Source organism: Heloderma suspectum, chromosome 2, assembly GCF_057233095.1.
Source record: "Heloderma suspectum isolate Gila_16-S chromosome 2, 16-S_ref, whole genome shotgun sequence".
Classification (NCBI taxonomy): Eukaryota; Metazoa; Chordata; class Lepidosauria; order Squamata; family Helodermatidae; genus Heloderma; species Heloderma suspectum.
In genome coordinates this window covers 243456654-243472959 of record NC_139459.1, presented here as the reverse complement: position 1 = coordinate 243472959, position 16306 = coordinate 243456654, and the positions used below count along the sequence as shown (strand labels likewise).

Sequence of the window (16306 nt, the reverse complement as noted above, 5' to 3'; positions counted from 1 at the left end):
CACTATATAGCCTATGCATGTAGGCTCATATCCCTAGGCAGATCACTAGTCCATCTATCTATAGTTTGCTCTGATTGACAGTGGATCTCCAAGGTCCCAGCAGATGTTCTACTTGAGCTCCTTATCACAGGAGATGCAATGGGCCTCATGCATGCAAAAGCAAGTGCTCCACCACTCAGCTGCAACAAATGGTCCTAAGCCTGAAAAGAGCTCTAAATAATATTCCCTGTAGTTCTTAGATTTTGTCTTAATTGCAAAGGAGAAAATGTACTCCAAAAAATTACTGGAGAGAGGAAAAGCTTAGGAAAAGACCAAAAGGTTCCCTTTTCCATTGAGAATGTTTAAATATATCAGACTGTATTGCACTTGTGGCAGTGATGCCTTACCATTAACCATGCCTGTGTCACCTGAGTGGGAGGGGAGAGGGAGCAAAAGAGAGAAATAACTATGCAAGTGTACAAGTGAGACCAAGCTCGGAATGGCTAGCCAGAGTATACCACAGGTGGGAAGGTCTGAAGTAAGATTCTAAGTGCATTTGGCCAAACATGCTTAGAATCCTCCCTGTGCAATCATTGTTCCCAATTACAAGGTGGATTCTTCAGCTAAACACACTTAGGTGCAATCCTATGCATGTTTAGACAGAAAAGGCCTATAATTCCCAGCATGCTCCAGCCAGCCATGTACAAGAAAATGGCAGGTGGGGCCAGCATGTACCCTCTCCTCAGGATGACATTTGTAATGTCTAAATAGGGTGCAAGTCCTATGGCTTTTAAAAGACAGCTAAAACTCCCCCAATAACTGAGCCACTATTTAAAAAAAAAAAGGTGTGCTATAAAAATAAAAGAAGACTTAAATTAAAGGTGAAGCTATTAACGTTTGTTCTGTAGCCCATCAAACTGTAATGAGTTCTTTCTGGCCTTCTGAACTTACACCTTAGCATAAAATAGGGCTGTAAACTCTGCGGGGGTTTCTTATGTTATGCAAGTTTATGCTGGTCATTAAAATCTATCCTAGTATATTTCCAAAATGGTCTTGCTGTGGATTTCCTTCAGGAGTATTATAGGGAAGCGTTTGATAGCATTGCTGTCTTGTAGTTGTCATAGGGTATACTGAAATTTGCTCAAGCATTTTGATGATGCTATATGACCACAAAATTCTTAAGCACTTTTATATGGAAAACGTTATATACTCCTGCTCAAGCAGTAGCATTTTTTTCTACCTTTAAAACGCCTTTTATCTCATGGGAAAACTTTGGCACTCTGTGCTGTGTTAGCATTTTGCTGGCATAAATGTTTCAGTATTTACATCTCATAAACAGGAAAAGAAAGAAAAAGCACACTGATCAGGGATGGGTTTTTCTTAGGAGACAGTTTTCAGCAAAATTCAAACCAATGTTTTCAGTTTTTATCATTGCCCTAAAAAGGAAGTGATACTGAAATGTTATTAGGAAGGCACCTATTTGGAGAAAGAGCAGGGAGAGAAAGACATCAAAATAGTTCTAATACTGTGCAAAGGCTTCACTTTTTATGCATTATTCATTTAAATGAATTCTGTATTTATGCCTGCACGTGGGCAGATCTAATAACTTACCTGATATAACATGTCACGAATAGCATTGCAAAATAAAGGGCCAAGTGGGCAGAGTATCCGGGGAAGACCAAAACTATTTAATCATGAGTCTGAAGAAGAGGGAGGAAGTTTTCTCCCCCACCCCAACCCCAATGTCACAGATTTCTAATATTTGAGGATGCTATGAATTTGGAGAATCAGATGTGCTAAAATAGTTTTGTTTGTTCTTTACAGAAAATGTTAACACCTTATTTAAATTCAGTTTTAAAAAGGATTAAATTTGCTATGAAATGCAAATGTTGCCTAACAATAAGTTGATCAAAATCAGGAATAAAATTCATTTGTGTTTGCGGGGAAAATATCATCAATAAAAATCTACTTTATACCTTCTGGTTGACCTTAAATGTACAGAGACATGGGTAGAAACAACATAGGCAGGAAAATAATGGTGTGGTTTGGGGTGTCTTTTAAAAATAGGATTTCTGTTCCATTTCAGAATCAGGTGAAGGTGAAATTAATAACATGAGCCTATTAATGGAATACTCAAGTCCTTTGTACACATTTGATCCAATACATGGTGGGGGGTCAGGATCAGGTCCAGTTGCACCACACACCTCTAGTTGCCCACAGCATATGGAGACAGTTGTGCATTAGATGTCACCTAGGGGTTAGATGTCATGTCAGATGTCATGCAGCCCCTGCAGCCCTCCACTGCTGCATCACCAAAATTTGCAGCAGCAGCAAACCCAAATGTTGATTCGCTGCCAAAATTTCTGTTAAATTTCTGTTGGTATACTAGAATGGAATTGTACTAAAAATTGAAATAAAACAAAAGTAACTCAGAAAGTAGTCCATTCCTATGGGTTCTTTTCGATGGGTGACATTTTTGCCCCCTTGATATGTGGACAACCGCTACAGGTTTTAATGGGAAAATATTATGTTATATCAAGAGCTGAGTGGAACCACTATTCAAATTCTGCTTCCAGGTTATTGTGGATTGTCTCAGCCCAGCATTAACAAGCACTAGTGTGGAAGTACTCAAGTGTCCTTACATTTGGGATTTTATGTTTAAAAGTTGTGTCAGTAACATACATGTTGTCAGGGTGGAAACTGAGCCGATAGAACCCCAGAGCAGTTCTGATTCTGAGGAGGAATAGCAATCCGTGGGAGAGGAGCCAGCTCATCCCTCACAGGCACAGCAGCTGGCAGAGATTCCTCCTGCCAGCATTCCTGAGATAGATAGTGATCCTAGCAGTGAGAAAGTGCGGGAGGGGGGCTTGCTAGACACTCTACGCAGATGCAGGGAGCGACAAGCGATGGAGGGCGCGGAAAGGAGGCGTAGTACCCATTTAGCACGCAAGCAACAGCCACCTCCCGTGGACCCAAGGGAAAGAGGGAGGATCTCTCCCTAGCCCATAAGTTCAGGGTCTTCAAGTGATTCTCCTTCAAACAGGGATCAACTGCCTACTCGGAGCATAGGCTACTCTGCTGATCATTGCTTAGTCGCTGGTGATCAGCATCTGAAAAAGTCATTAAGTTGTAAAAGGATTAAAGCCTTGAAAAGAATCCTTTCCTGTGTCTTGAGTTGGCTATTGGAGTGTACTGAAAGAGGCTGCTAGGGCACTCTTGACACATGTAAGGCAAAAAAAAAAACCAATTTGCTTTCATTAACTGCTATCATAAGATTATGTTGGTGATACCATTTCACACCTGGTATATACGAGATGCTGCATGGTAGTAAGACACAGTTTTCCAGTTTGTTTCTATTATCTGACTTCATCCCAAAATATTCTGTACATTCAAACAAAAATAGAGGATAAGACAGCAGAGTAGATTAAGAGCATTTATTACACTGTTCACTGGTAACTATTTTCTTTTTCTTTCAGAAATCACTTGTATGCTATTCAACAAAGATGGCCTTCAGAGACCAAAAATATTTTTGGATCTCATCTTAGTCACTCGGTTCCTCAGACTCACACTTGCGTGAACAAGTTCAAGGAACATACTTGAATAATTTGCTTCAAGTTCATCCCGTTGGATGCTTTGCTTTCATTTGTACATAAGTCACTGGCTTCTGTTCAGCTATTTAAGATTAGTTTCAACAGTAAAAGTAAGAAGATGGGACAAGAAGAAGAAAAACCTCTAAAGGAAAACTTTCACTTTACAATTAAAGGATATGTTCTTCTTCCAGCAAAACTATGCATCAAGGAAGCAAGTGCCCCAAACTGTTATTATGCTTGTTATTTACACTCTATGCAAATACAAAATATCTGGGATCAGATATTTAAATGGTAAGTTTGCTATTTAAGTCATGGAATAATATTTTAGTAAGAGTAAAAGAGTAATAAAAAAAACCAAGCCCAAGAAATAACTAAAAATATACCTGGTAAAAACAAACAGAACAAAGAGTTAGCTTTTTACCCACTAACCATTCAGCTTTCAGTTTCACCCACTAACCATAGAATCTGTTTTGAGTTGCGGGCTTCGAGCCAGATGTAGTTCAAATGACCAAATGAAATGGGTCGCAGAGAAACACATTATCTGCATACACTGAATTGTGACACGATGGCTCAGCAAGGCATCCAAGTGCGCCCCGTGCTGCTGAAGCGGAACAGCCTGGATTCTGTTGATTTTAGGAGTAAGCCCCACCATCGCCGTAGCAAATCTCAACAAGTCCGATTCAAAGATGATGGAACAGACAATCCACCAGTGGCAGAATCAGAGCTTGAAGCAAGAGCTGCTCAGGACCCATGTGCTCTGGATGAAATGCAAACATCCCAACCCCACAATCTAGTAAGCGATTCCCTCTGTTTCCCTCCATCTCACAAAGGATTACAAAATATTGCCATACAGACTTCTCCTAGCCTCAGGAAGCACTTTCCGGTATTTAAAAAGAAAAGAATTACAACAAGCAAGTCTTTAACAGAAATGCCAAAGGAGTCTGAATATTCCATTCAAGTCAATGGCAATCTTTCTGAACAGGACATAATCTCTTCTAGTCTCTCTTACTTAAGCATCACTCGGCATTTAGATGATGGACCGAGAACAACCACAGCAGCCAACCTGCTGTTCCAAAGGGTGCCTAAAGCACAAAGCAATGGGCCTGTCCATCTGGGTTCAGACAAAATTGCAATACCAGAAACGGCAACTATTTCAACCCAGGTCCCTGAATACACACACCCAGGTTCGGCACAAGACCATTTTTCTGTTTATGGCCCAGATACACAAATGGATTTAAGCAGCTCAGTTCATTCTTCCTATGATCCTATGAGACAATCCAATGAGAACTGTTCACTGCATACAGGATCAGAAAAATCTCTCCCTTGCATAAATCGTAACTGTAATGAAACTAACGTGGGTCATAGTTTGTGTGAAGAAAAAAACTTTACTGAACTATTCTCTAAGGTTGACACAAATACTAAGGGAACCATTCTCTCATCACCTCGGTTACACCACAGTCCATTATACTGCTCCCTCAAAGAACAACAGCAGTCAATACAGCAGAAAACAGACTCCGGCCAAAAGACACTGACTAATGATGATCGAACATCATCATTCACCAACAATAATGCATCACCTTCTGTTCCTTCATGTCTAACTGTAACAGAGAACATTTCTACCAATACCGAAGTGCCACAGTATGATAACTGCTTAGAAGGCTTTTACATAAATGCTTATCTTCCAGGGACTGAACCACAGAACAAAGAGATTAAAGAAATTAATCAAATACACTTGTCTCATAGCGAGCTGAACATCCTACAAGACAGGCTCCAGTCCGTTGAGGAATCTTTGCAGTCAAATCAGGAGAAGATTAAAGTCCTTTTGAATGTAATTCAAGACATGGAAAAGGCCAGAGCCCTCAATGAAGGGTATGGTGTGTTTTGATATTTAATATTACTTTATTTTTAAAAAAACAGCAGACCTTTAGACAACACATTGTTTTCTTTTACATTTTGTTCTTGAGGGTATTCTTAGGAAATAGCTGATTGCAAAACCAAATTCTCTATGTTGTTCAATAGCCTTCCAGTTGCATTTACAGCATGAATTTAACAGGACTTTTTCAGTAAGATTTATCTATGTATAAAACAAGCTAGCATCAGAACATTTATTTCTCCTAGTTGTTTAATTCTCATTTCAGTGGTGGGTAATTTGCTAAAGGGGCACGATTATCCATGGCACTAGCGTTTCCTCATTTGGAAATAAACACATATGAAAAAGAACATTAATGCTCAATCTTATACTCACCTACGTGGGAGTAAGCCCCCATGAACTCAGTGAAACTTAACTCTGAATAGGCACACATAGGATTGCACTGTAAATTTGACTAAATCTGACTTTTTAAGAAATTATAAAGTCTCCTCTGCTGCTGTGAGAAGAGGGGGAAGGGACAGAGAGAATGCACTTGAGCTCATAACTTATTAATGCACCAGTAAACCGTGGTTTATTGGAGCAGCTATTATTTCTGAACCAGCCCATTGTATTTTGTGCCCTAATCCTGATAAGGAAAGCCATGTACAGATTCAAGGTTCTATGTGTATATCCCTTGCTGGATCGGGAACCGTGGGTATAACTCCAATGAGAATATGAATGAAGGCATTGACTATCCACACTGCATTAGTTTCACTGGATATGCAGTGGGATATGGGAGTCCGTGAAAGTAGTAAAATGTTGACAATGCCTTATCTTGCCTTGCCATGCCAAAATGTACCATTACGATTATCATTGCCTATTAGGAATGTCAGAGAATTCCGCCATGGATCTCGGTGAGGCCCCCCGAAATCTGTGGTGGAACAGCCTGCCACCCCCCCTGCCCCCCCGCGGATCCCCCCCGGGACAAGACTTACCTGGGGCGGATCTTCCGGACGGCGGCGGCTCCGGCTGGTCTTCCGACCGGCTGCCACCGCCACCATTTGTCTTGTAAAAAAACAAAAAATGACGTGATAGGCTACGTAAATATTTATGTAGCCTATCATGGCTGGGTTAAAAAAAAACAACAACCGTGTATGCAAATGGCGGCAGCTACAGCCGCCGCCATTTGCGTTCCTTATTTTTGGCCTTCTTAATCTACGTAAATATTTACGTAGACTATGATGGCGAAAATAAAGGGGAATGCAAATACTGTAGTGGGCACTATTTGCGTCCCTTTTTGATTCGCCGTTTTAGCCTATGTAAAGATTTACGTAGGCTAAAACGGTGAATCAAAAAGGGACGCATAAAGCACCCGCTACGCTATTTGCGTTCCCCTTTATTTTCGCCGTCATAGTCTACATAAATATTTACGTAGATTAAGACAGCAAAAATAAGGAACGCAAATGGCAGCGGCCATAGCTACCATTTGCATATGCGGTTTTTTTTTCCCCCAGAGCCCTCCATGGCCGGAAATCCGGCTGCAGACGGCTCTGGCCTGGCTGGGCCTGGCTGGCTGCTCCATGGAGCTGCTGCACAGCACAGCCGGCCGCGGAGGATTCCGGGGGGGAGGAATGGATCGCCTCCCCCCCCGTTGAGGATTCCAGGGGGAGGAACGGAACGCCTCCCCCCCACCATCAACATAATCCGCCGAAAGGTAAGTGACTTTTGTACATCCCTATTACCTATTTACAGAAAGTAATCCCAGTTGTTTGTGGCACTAAAAAGAATAGTTTCATTACTCTTTTCTCATGGAAAAGTAGTAAGGTGTGGTCTATAGTTAATCTGTGGGCTTGGTTTTCACATAGTGGTAAAGCAAGTAGGAAACAAACAGGAAAGGAGTAACTTGGAATTAGCACATCACATCCCCCCCCCACATACACACACACACACACACACACACACAGAAACCTTGGACTAAATGTGATTTGCTGCTATATGAAGAAACATCTGTGGAAAAGTTGCTTCTCAGAATCTTGATAGTGAAGCAGGAAACATGAGGGTGATTATAGAATATCCTTTCCATATGAGTTTGTTGCAAGAGGTTGAGTGTGGCTGAACACTGCTATAGCAAATTCTCCCATTGTCAGGTAAGCATAATTTGTGATAATTAAAAATGGAATCTGAAGTTGCCAGATCATCCTGGCAACCTGCAGGAATTATACCACTCCCAGTACCAGGTTGAGTGTGGACCGTGAGTTGGGGAGAAATTGGAGTGGTGGGGGAGTTATAAACAGTGAATACTTTTTGAGTAGATGTTCCACTGCCACCAACAGCTAATTCTTTAAATACCCCAAGTCTATTAAAAGTGGCTTGTTCAAACATATTTAGAGGATTAATCAACCCCTCTTTTCCACCCACAAAAGGTCACCACTCTCACTCGCCAAAGTTCAGGATAAGGATTTGTGAGTAGGAAGTTGTAATTGCAATAGACCCTAGTATATGAATGCTTTGACATTTTTTAGATTTTTTTTAAAAGGATATGACAAGCAGGCAGACATTTCAACTCCTACATATTAAAGTTACCTGAATAACTTTAAGATTAAATTCATCATCACACTAGCAAAGTCCACTAGCATAACAAGACTTTCTTCCCTCTCTCCTCCCCTTGAAGATCTCTGAGAAATCTGCTCCAGAGCATTTCCCTACTCTCCAGAGCAGATTTTGAGGGTGTGCAGGGGGAAATCACCCCCTCTCGATTCCACTAATGCAAGCAGTTCCATCAGTGGAATGACACCATTGGATCCAACCCTTAGTAAGTAAACTTGGAGTAATCTGCAACTCTGTTGGCATATTTTCAGTTGGCATAAACCAGACCAAAGATACTCCTCAGACCTTCCAGAGGCAGAATCAAACCCAATCTATTAAGTGAAGTTCAGAACCAGACCACACCCACAATTCCCAACTTTATTTTTTTTAGAAGAAATATTAAAATGAAAGTGGGTGTCATTAAATGACACCTCAGGGAAATTGGCCAACCCTTCAGGACTTTCCCTGTATCAGATTGGTTTCTGGTCTTAAGTATGAGTATTGGTTGACCAATAACAGTAAATACTTTTGATATGCTAACTTTTTATTGGATATTATACTGTATCTCTTGGCTCAGCATGGAACTTCCAGAGAGAAAAGGCCTCCCTGTCTTATTGATCACCTAAACAATGTCTTAAACAGACTAGGGAGGTTTGGGCCCTCAACCAAATAAGTAAACTCACATTACAGACCTTTAAAGGGTTGTCCTTCAAATAACCATTTAATATGCAGGAAAACAACATGACAGGCCAGCCATCTCCGACAGTTAAATCCAGCTTTAGCAGAACTCTTGTATTCAGGGTAGGATAAACCAGATACCCCTAAACTGCAATACATTCAAGAGGTCTCTTCAGCACACTAGTAAATTATTTTTATTTTTAAAGCGGTCTGTAGCACTTTCACTTGTGGGAATATTCAAAACAAGCATGTAGGCAGTATTCTATTTTAAGAACTAAAACTGTTCCCACCTTCTAGTGTTCTTTGATCAATCATTGCAAATGCATTGTAATGACTGACAAGCTCAAGTAACTTATTTTTAAATTTTATACAATTCAAATGTTGCTGCTACTATTTAATACCATTAAGGGCACAACCCTATGGATGTTTAGATAGGAAAAAGTGCAGTCCCCCAGGATGCTGGATAGGGAATGCTGGGAGTTCTGTAGGACTTTTTCCTGTCTAGACATCCATAGGATTGTACTCTAAAACACTTTAAACGTATTAAACTACCTGTATTAAGCTTCTGGTTGTTCTGCACTGATTCTCACCTACCCCCACAAGGTGTATCCTTAGGCACCCCTCAGTTCAAAATGTCTGGCTATGGGTCTACTTTCATGAAAAAGCATCACAAAAAGGCTACTGCTAGCACAGAGCTGGTCATCTGCCACATTATCACCACAGGAGAAGAATTCCCGTCTGGAAGCATCCTTTCTCCACTCAGCTCCTACAGAAGCATTCAAACTTTATCCTAGCTCTAGCAGAACTGAACTAAATGATCACAACATATCTGATCATTTTCATGAGTTTGCATGGGGTGATTATCAATAAAACCATTTCCCCCATTGAGAAGTGCTTATGTTTCTTTGTTTTTCATTATGTTGTACGTTTCAGTAAACTCACCACCAGGAAACATGCTCAGGTAACATGTAGTTGGTTGATCAGATGCCACATAGGCATGAAACAAGAAATCTGCTTTAAATATTAAAAACAGTGCCAGAACAAATCATCATCTGAAACCCTTGAACACTATGAATTCTAATTTGTGTATTTATCAGAAGAACTAAATACTCTTAAAGTTATTCACTGGGGCAACACTCAAGGTTTATTTCAGTTCTGGTTGTATAGGTTCAGGGTTGGATCTGCCTCAGTGCACATCAACAGACAATGAAATTCCCAAATGTCTCGAAAATTCTCTTATCCACAGTGATGCAGTGACAACGCTAGCAGTTTTAAGTAAAAACAGCTCTGTACAAAGTTATGGTGGTGGCAGGCAGGGGAAAGGGCAGTGGGAATGCATAATTCAATAACAAATTTGTTCCAGTCAGCTGGAAAAACAAAACAGGAAACTAAAAAATCTCCACATTAGTCAAAGGCAAATTTGCTCCCATGGATTATAAACTATTGCTTGCTCTTTAAAAAAAAAAAAACCTAACAGTGAGTCCCTTAAGTATTCTTTGTGTTATCTGTTGCTTTATAAAGTATAAAATAATCTACTCGCCAAACCAGACTCCTCCTTGGGGGGTTTGGGGGCGGTGTATGTGCGTGTGTGTGCACGCGCATGCCAAAAACTACAGAAGAATGAAAAGGGTATGGAGACTATCGATGATACACTTCAATTGTTTATTCCCATATATATGTTGGAAATATAGATGTAGTTTTTGACATATAAGTGATCAAGCTTCAGGTTACTAGCCATTCACCTGGAGTCATATTATAACTGTCGCATTACATTTGTAATGTCTGCAGTTTTCAGAGAACTTGTATGGTAGTACAAGTATCACTCATCAGCACTGAAGCGAGCAGTAAGATTAGATCCTCTGAGAGCAGAACGGGATTCATTTTGGGCTGAACAATCTCACACCCATAATTCAGTCCAAGCTGTCAGTGACTAATGGGTGATTTTGTTTTGACCTTTGGAAATGACAATCCCACTAAAATGTTACACCCAGGCCATTTCTCTGCAAATAGGCCTAAATTATGGCAGTTGTCTCTAAATCATTCCTGACAGATGACTGCTGAACCCAACCTTGACTATTTCCTAGAATGGGTACTGGACATTTGCACAGGCAGGTAGCAACTGAAGAAACTGAAACAGTTTCTGAAACAGAAACTGAAGAAACGTATGCTGCAATAGGCTATATTACTTAAAATCAAAATCTTCTATGATCATACGCCTTTGTGGCAGACTTGAAAATTCTTCTTATTTATGTTAAGAAACATAAAGGGCAGATGTGATGAGGATGCAGAAACAGAAAGCAGCTTCAGATACGTTTCAGAAGTAACGTTTAATTAATGTGTTCTTTTAACGGTGCTTTCTGTGCTTGTCACATCTCTTCTATTGTCCAGAACATTTCCTGCTCATGTACGGTAATCATTTTGGGCCTTGCACTATTAATTCCTGCTGCATTTAAGCAGCCATAGACTGTCCCTAGCTTCATGCATATGTCCAGGATCACAAGGAGAATTGTAAGTGTGAGCTATACACAAGACCATTTCAGGCAAAGCCAGGTTTGCCACTGAGTGTACACCCGTCAGGTACCAGCAGCCAGTCTAAGCTGTCTGATGTCGATGATTGCATTCATATTTGAAATATCTCAAGTTTATTCCTAAAAACTGTAATGTGTGAAGTGGCCCATAGATGCAACAGACAGTGATATCCACAGTCATAGCAACACTTTTTTCAACTACTCAAAAGACTAACCACAGCTGAATCCACACGTATACCACTGGTTCACACCTACATTTCTCCTTATGAGATGTATCCTGAGCATAACTCAGGACTGCTCCCATGTAGAGTGAAAGACCATGTGAACTCATCCTATATATTTAAGGATTAACAGTGCAATCCTATGCAGGTTTATATGTAAGTAATACCTACTGTGTTTAAAGGGCTTACTTCCAACTAAGTGTGCTTAGGATTGCAGTCAGGTTAAAACTAAACTCCTTACAATATGCCTTAATATTTAATGAGTTACATAGGAAAGTGCCTGCAGAGAACAAATGTTGTGACCAAGGAGTTAGCTGTAGAATTGCTGGTTTTATAAATAAATCATAGTAGCTATTGTTTATTGCAGGCGGAACTTCTACCGCACTGGCCAAGATCTCAACAATTGCAGCACTTGCCAGAACACTGCATGTATCATTTACAGGTACCTCATATCAATGGGTAATTGTATGTATCTGTCTCAATAGGCTATATAATTAAGTATTCAGTTCACAGGTATTCCTACATTGTTAAAAGGAACAAAAGGTGCAATTCTGATTTCACTGAAGCCAATGACTCAGTATCCATTAATTTAGCTTGAAGATTTGCACCCATGGTGTGGATAGAACTTAAGAAAAGCAAAAACCTTTCTCATAAGAAGTTTTTGGGAAGAAGAAGTTTCCAAACACAGGAGAAATGTTAAAGACATTTAGTACCATCTGAAGTACCATTGATATAGCCAAATAATTCCCTCAAGCATAAATATAGAGGAAATTATGTTAGGCTCGTGTAAGGAACCTCTAGCACAACATCAATAGAGTTAGCTTGGCCAACAGGATTCCCTGGAAACACTGTTATGCAAGCTTACGCTTTTGGCATTACGCTAGAGGTCTCTTACACTAGTGCAACATAATTTGCATTAGCAAAATACACTGTTGGATATTGCTACAAGTGTTCTGACCACCTTTTCTTTTTGAGAGAGAGAGAGAAAGAGACAGCTGATTATGTCTCAATGATGTTCATGTATACACGAAACTCCTGTTCTGTTATTCAGTGTCAGGGAATGCATATGTGAAGATTGTATGCCTGGAAAATTTCCAAAGGCTAATGAGAATTGGTTAGCTTTCAGATGTTGTCATTTTTTTTATGAGAAAATAATTTCCATGTGAACCTGCCACCTACAATCATAGGGTAGTATCTAATGGTAGCACGATACTAGTGGTAATGACATTACATGAGCATGGGTTTATGCTTGCGCAATATCTTTAGCACTCGCAAGTGCAAAGGGAAAAATTGCTAATTTGCTGCCGAAATTATGTGGTGCCAAAATCTGGCAGCGAAACACTACTGTTTCCCCTTCGTGCTAGCAAGTACCAATGACGTTGCTCTACTGTTGGTTTGTGCTAGTGCGACATCATTAGAGCTGTGCCACCAATGAATACTGCCCACAGCACTCTGCTGCCTCAAGCATGCCTGTGGCCCCACTTATACATTATGCCCTTATGTCAGTTCTTAAAGAAATCAAATAAGAAATTGCTAAAATGTGTAATGTATCATTAAAACTAACCTCCATGACAATGGGCAGTCGGGGGCAGGGGGGATGAACAGACCAGGAAATTACTTTTATAATGTCTGGTTTGTCTCAGGTAAATTAGTGGAAAGCGTAGTTGAGACCATAATATTCAACATGAGGAAGGTTTTAAGCTTCTGTTTTACCGTCAAATTGTTCAGCACTATCGAAATAAGACATTATATGAGGAGGAATCTGTGTGGTTTCAGTAAAGTGAAATCTGGCTTCAACTTAATTAACTAAGGGTGTCAACAAGCATATAAATAACTGTGATCTAGTAGATACTATATTGTGGGGATTTTTACAAAACTTTTCATCAACTCTCCAACAAAGATTCCTAAGCAGTTATGGGATAAATGAACAAGTCATGTCACAAATGGCTAAAAAAACAGAACTTGGTCACTGTGGTGCAAATAAATTGACATTTTTCTGGCTATGCACTGTTGTAAGGAGTCTTGGATTATGTGAAATTTTAGTCTGATACAGAAAAATCTGACTGTACCACTGGTTTGAATTTATGTTAGGTTACAGAATATTACACACACATTGGGCCTATTCACACGCATACAGGGTGGTTAGGGTAACTATGGAGGAGGGGATAGCGAAACCATGACACACGGGCTCATCACACGACTGGGAACCATGCGTGCCACATGGTTCCGCTAAAAAAAACCCTCCATAGTTACCTGGCGAGCTTACTGGAGTGGTTAGTGTGCATCCTGATGTCCTCCACAGAGCAAACAGGCTCCCGGCGGCCACTCCAGCATCCTGAATGGCTGTGTGACCATAGAACGTTCATGGCAGCTACAGTGTCACTCACAGTGGCGAATGCTCTAGCCGGCAGACTCTATGGTCACAGCCTGGAAGTCCTCTGCAGCCTGTTGAAACCACCAGAGAGCCTGACAGATGACACAGTAAGCCACCCCAGGTCCCCTTAACCCTTTTGCAGGAGAGTGGTCAGCACGGGTGGCTTAGTAACCATAGGGAATGTGGTTTTCTCTCCCCACATGACATACGCAGCCACCTTACTAGAATTACTAGAAATTCCCCTTCATGGTTTAGCATGACATCTGAACAGGGCCATTGTATTTGCTCAAAACATACACTTACATATAACCTAATGTAAGGTCAGTGAGAGAAGACAGAGCAGCACAAATGGGTACCATTATTCCCCTCAAAGTTCCTTCAAAACCCCTTGCTTTTCCTTCCTCGACTCAGCAGGTTGCTCAGTTTCACTCAGACTGTTTTAGTGCTTTAGTGTAGTTTTAGTTTAGTTTCACCACAAGTGCTTTTAGTGAGGTGAAAAAAAGACAATAATCTAAGAATATTCTGGTGAGGAGAATAGAGCTGACATTAAGGCTGAGCTGGGACCTTCTTAGAGAGGTTTTTCTCTCCCCAAAAGGGGGAAGGGGATTAAAGAAAGTGGGAAGGGAAAAAAAGAAATAGAAGATAGAAAATCTTAAAATTTTCAAGGGCGGGGTGATTTTACTTGGAAAACAGCAGTGGCATTGTCTTTTAACCAGAGAAAGACTTCCTTCTTAAAACGTATATGCTCTGCTACAGCAAGTGAAAACAGAGCTGTAGCACTCAGAAGCTCATGGGCTACCATTTCCCCTCACGGTGCCTTCCTTGGAAAGACACTATAGCATGTCCACGACAGCTGTACTCTTTAGGCATGGCCAGGTCCAGTATTCTTGGATTCCTTCATGGGGCTTATATAGAAGATCAGATATGTTCATTCAGTGTACCCAGGTCCACAATCCACATACCTCTGCCCACCCAAGTCTACAGCCTATGTTGGTTGCTATTAGTTTGCCTGGAAGTTAGCGACAATAGGTCAGTAAAAGCTAGGCTGGAATGGCTGATACAGAGGACCAAGTTTATAAGCTTAACCTTTCACAATAAAAAGTGTTCTGTATTAGGAAACAGGTAAGATCAATCATCTTGGATCCGATCTTCACATGCATTCTGAAGTCCTATGTTTTCAATATATGCAATAAAGACAGCTGCCTGAAAATGGTTTCCCTGCTAGTGTGTGGGTGAAGTATAAGCTGCAAAGTGTTTTTGAGACATCTACAAAAAGTAGGTTTATTTCCAATTGAAACCAATCTCTTAATAAAGGAGAAAGAACTAGTTTAACTCAGTGCAACTCATCAAATTGCTTGGTCTAGGCAGGCAATTAATCTCAGCTTCAAATTATAGGCTAGTCATCCTTTGTCCAAAGCAACTGCATTGATTCTCTGTTTATTTCCTCTTCCAATGCACCAAAACTGTCCTGTTCTCCTGTTTTACGTATTTAGCAAGCAAACTTCACAACTCGTGCATCTATGGCAACTCTTGTTAATTAATGGAACATTTTCAAAACAATAATTATTTGGAACAAGACTAATTTCTGCTCTTAGCTTCTTAAATTTAGTAAGTCATATCTGTCTGCCTGCATTTAGACTCACCATTTCCAATACTGTTGATGATATCTATGCAGGGTAATTTTGCTACCATTATTAGAAGAAAGACCATATTCTGAACCTAATTTTTTAGTTTTCATCTGATGATAGGCAGCATAACTCAATGGCCTGTTTTGGACGTAATGCTGAATCACAGTTTAACATTAATTAGGGGAGGGGCTGTAGTTCAGTGGTAAAGCAGATGCTTTGCATGCAGTAGGTCCCGGGTTCAATCCCTGGCATCTCTAGGTAGAGCTAGGAAAGAATCCTACCTGAAAACCTGGAGAACTGCTGCCAGCTTCTTATTATGTAAACAAGCCTGTTTGAGCCTTGGGTTCTTGCATTTGCTAGACCCCTCTCCTTCTCTGGCATGGCCATGAAGAGCAGATTGGAATCATCCACTTCTTATAGTCTGTGTACTTCAGCCTTTAATTTGGTAATGTAATATGAAGAGTTTGCAGATTTTAAATACAGGAAAAGAAAACAGACAACAGACAGCAGACAACACTGTCTGAAAAGGTGCTTTCTGAAAATGCACAATGATACATTAAGTTGTTAGTAGGAGAACAGAGAAAAGAAATATGAGGAGATGCACAGGAAGAAAAAGGATGGTAGGGATGTAGGCGGACAACATAAGGCAAATAGGATAACACTGAGAAAGTGATAGTTGATTTGACAGGCATATACATTTTGGGGGAAAAAAACTGCAACCAACTCAACACAGATTTGGTGAGAAAAGTTAACGTTTGAAGAAAGGGTGGGGGGATCTGAAACCAAGGAGGAGGGAAACTGACAGTGTAATATAAAAAAAGGCAACAGACTAGGTCCTGAAGAACAAACATCATACAAAGTACAAACTGTAAA

The 16306-nt window shown here is 40.4% G+C and overlaps 2 protein-coding genes across 2 annotated transcripts in view; one reads left to right on the top strand and one right to left on the bottom strand.

The window, feature by feature from the left end:
* The window catches only part of DOCK2 (dedicator of cytokinesis 2), a 409918-nt gene that overhangs the window by 232510 nt on the left and 161102 nt on the right, over positions 1-16306 (bottom strand).
* Positions 4068-16306, top strand: part of INSYN2B (inhibitory synaptic factor family member 2B) — a 32333-nt gene continuing 20094 nt past the window's right edge. Inside the window, exons 1-2 of the mRNA XM_084838641.1 lie at positions 4068-5438; positions 11799-11873. Coding sequence (XP_084694767.1) covers positions 4087-5438; positions 11799-11873 — 1427 coding nt within the window. The 5' untranslated portion in view covers positions 4068-4086. The remainder of the gene's footprint in view (positions 5439-11798; positions 11874-16306) is intronic.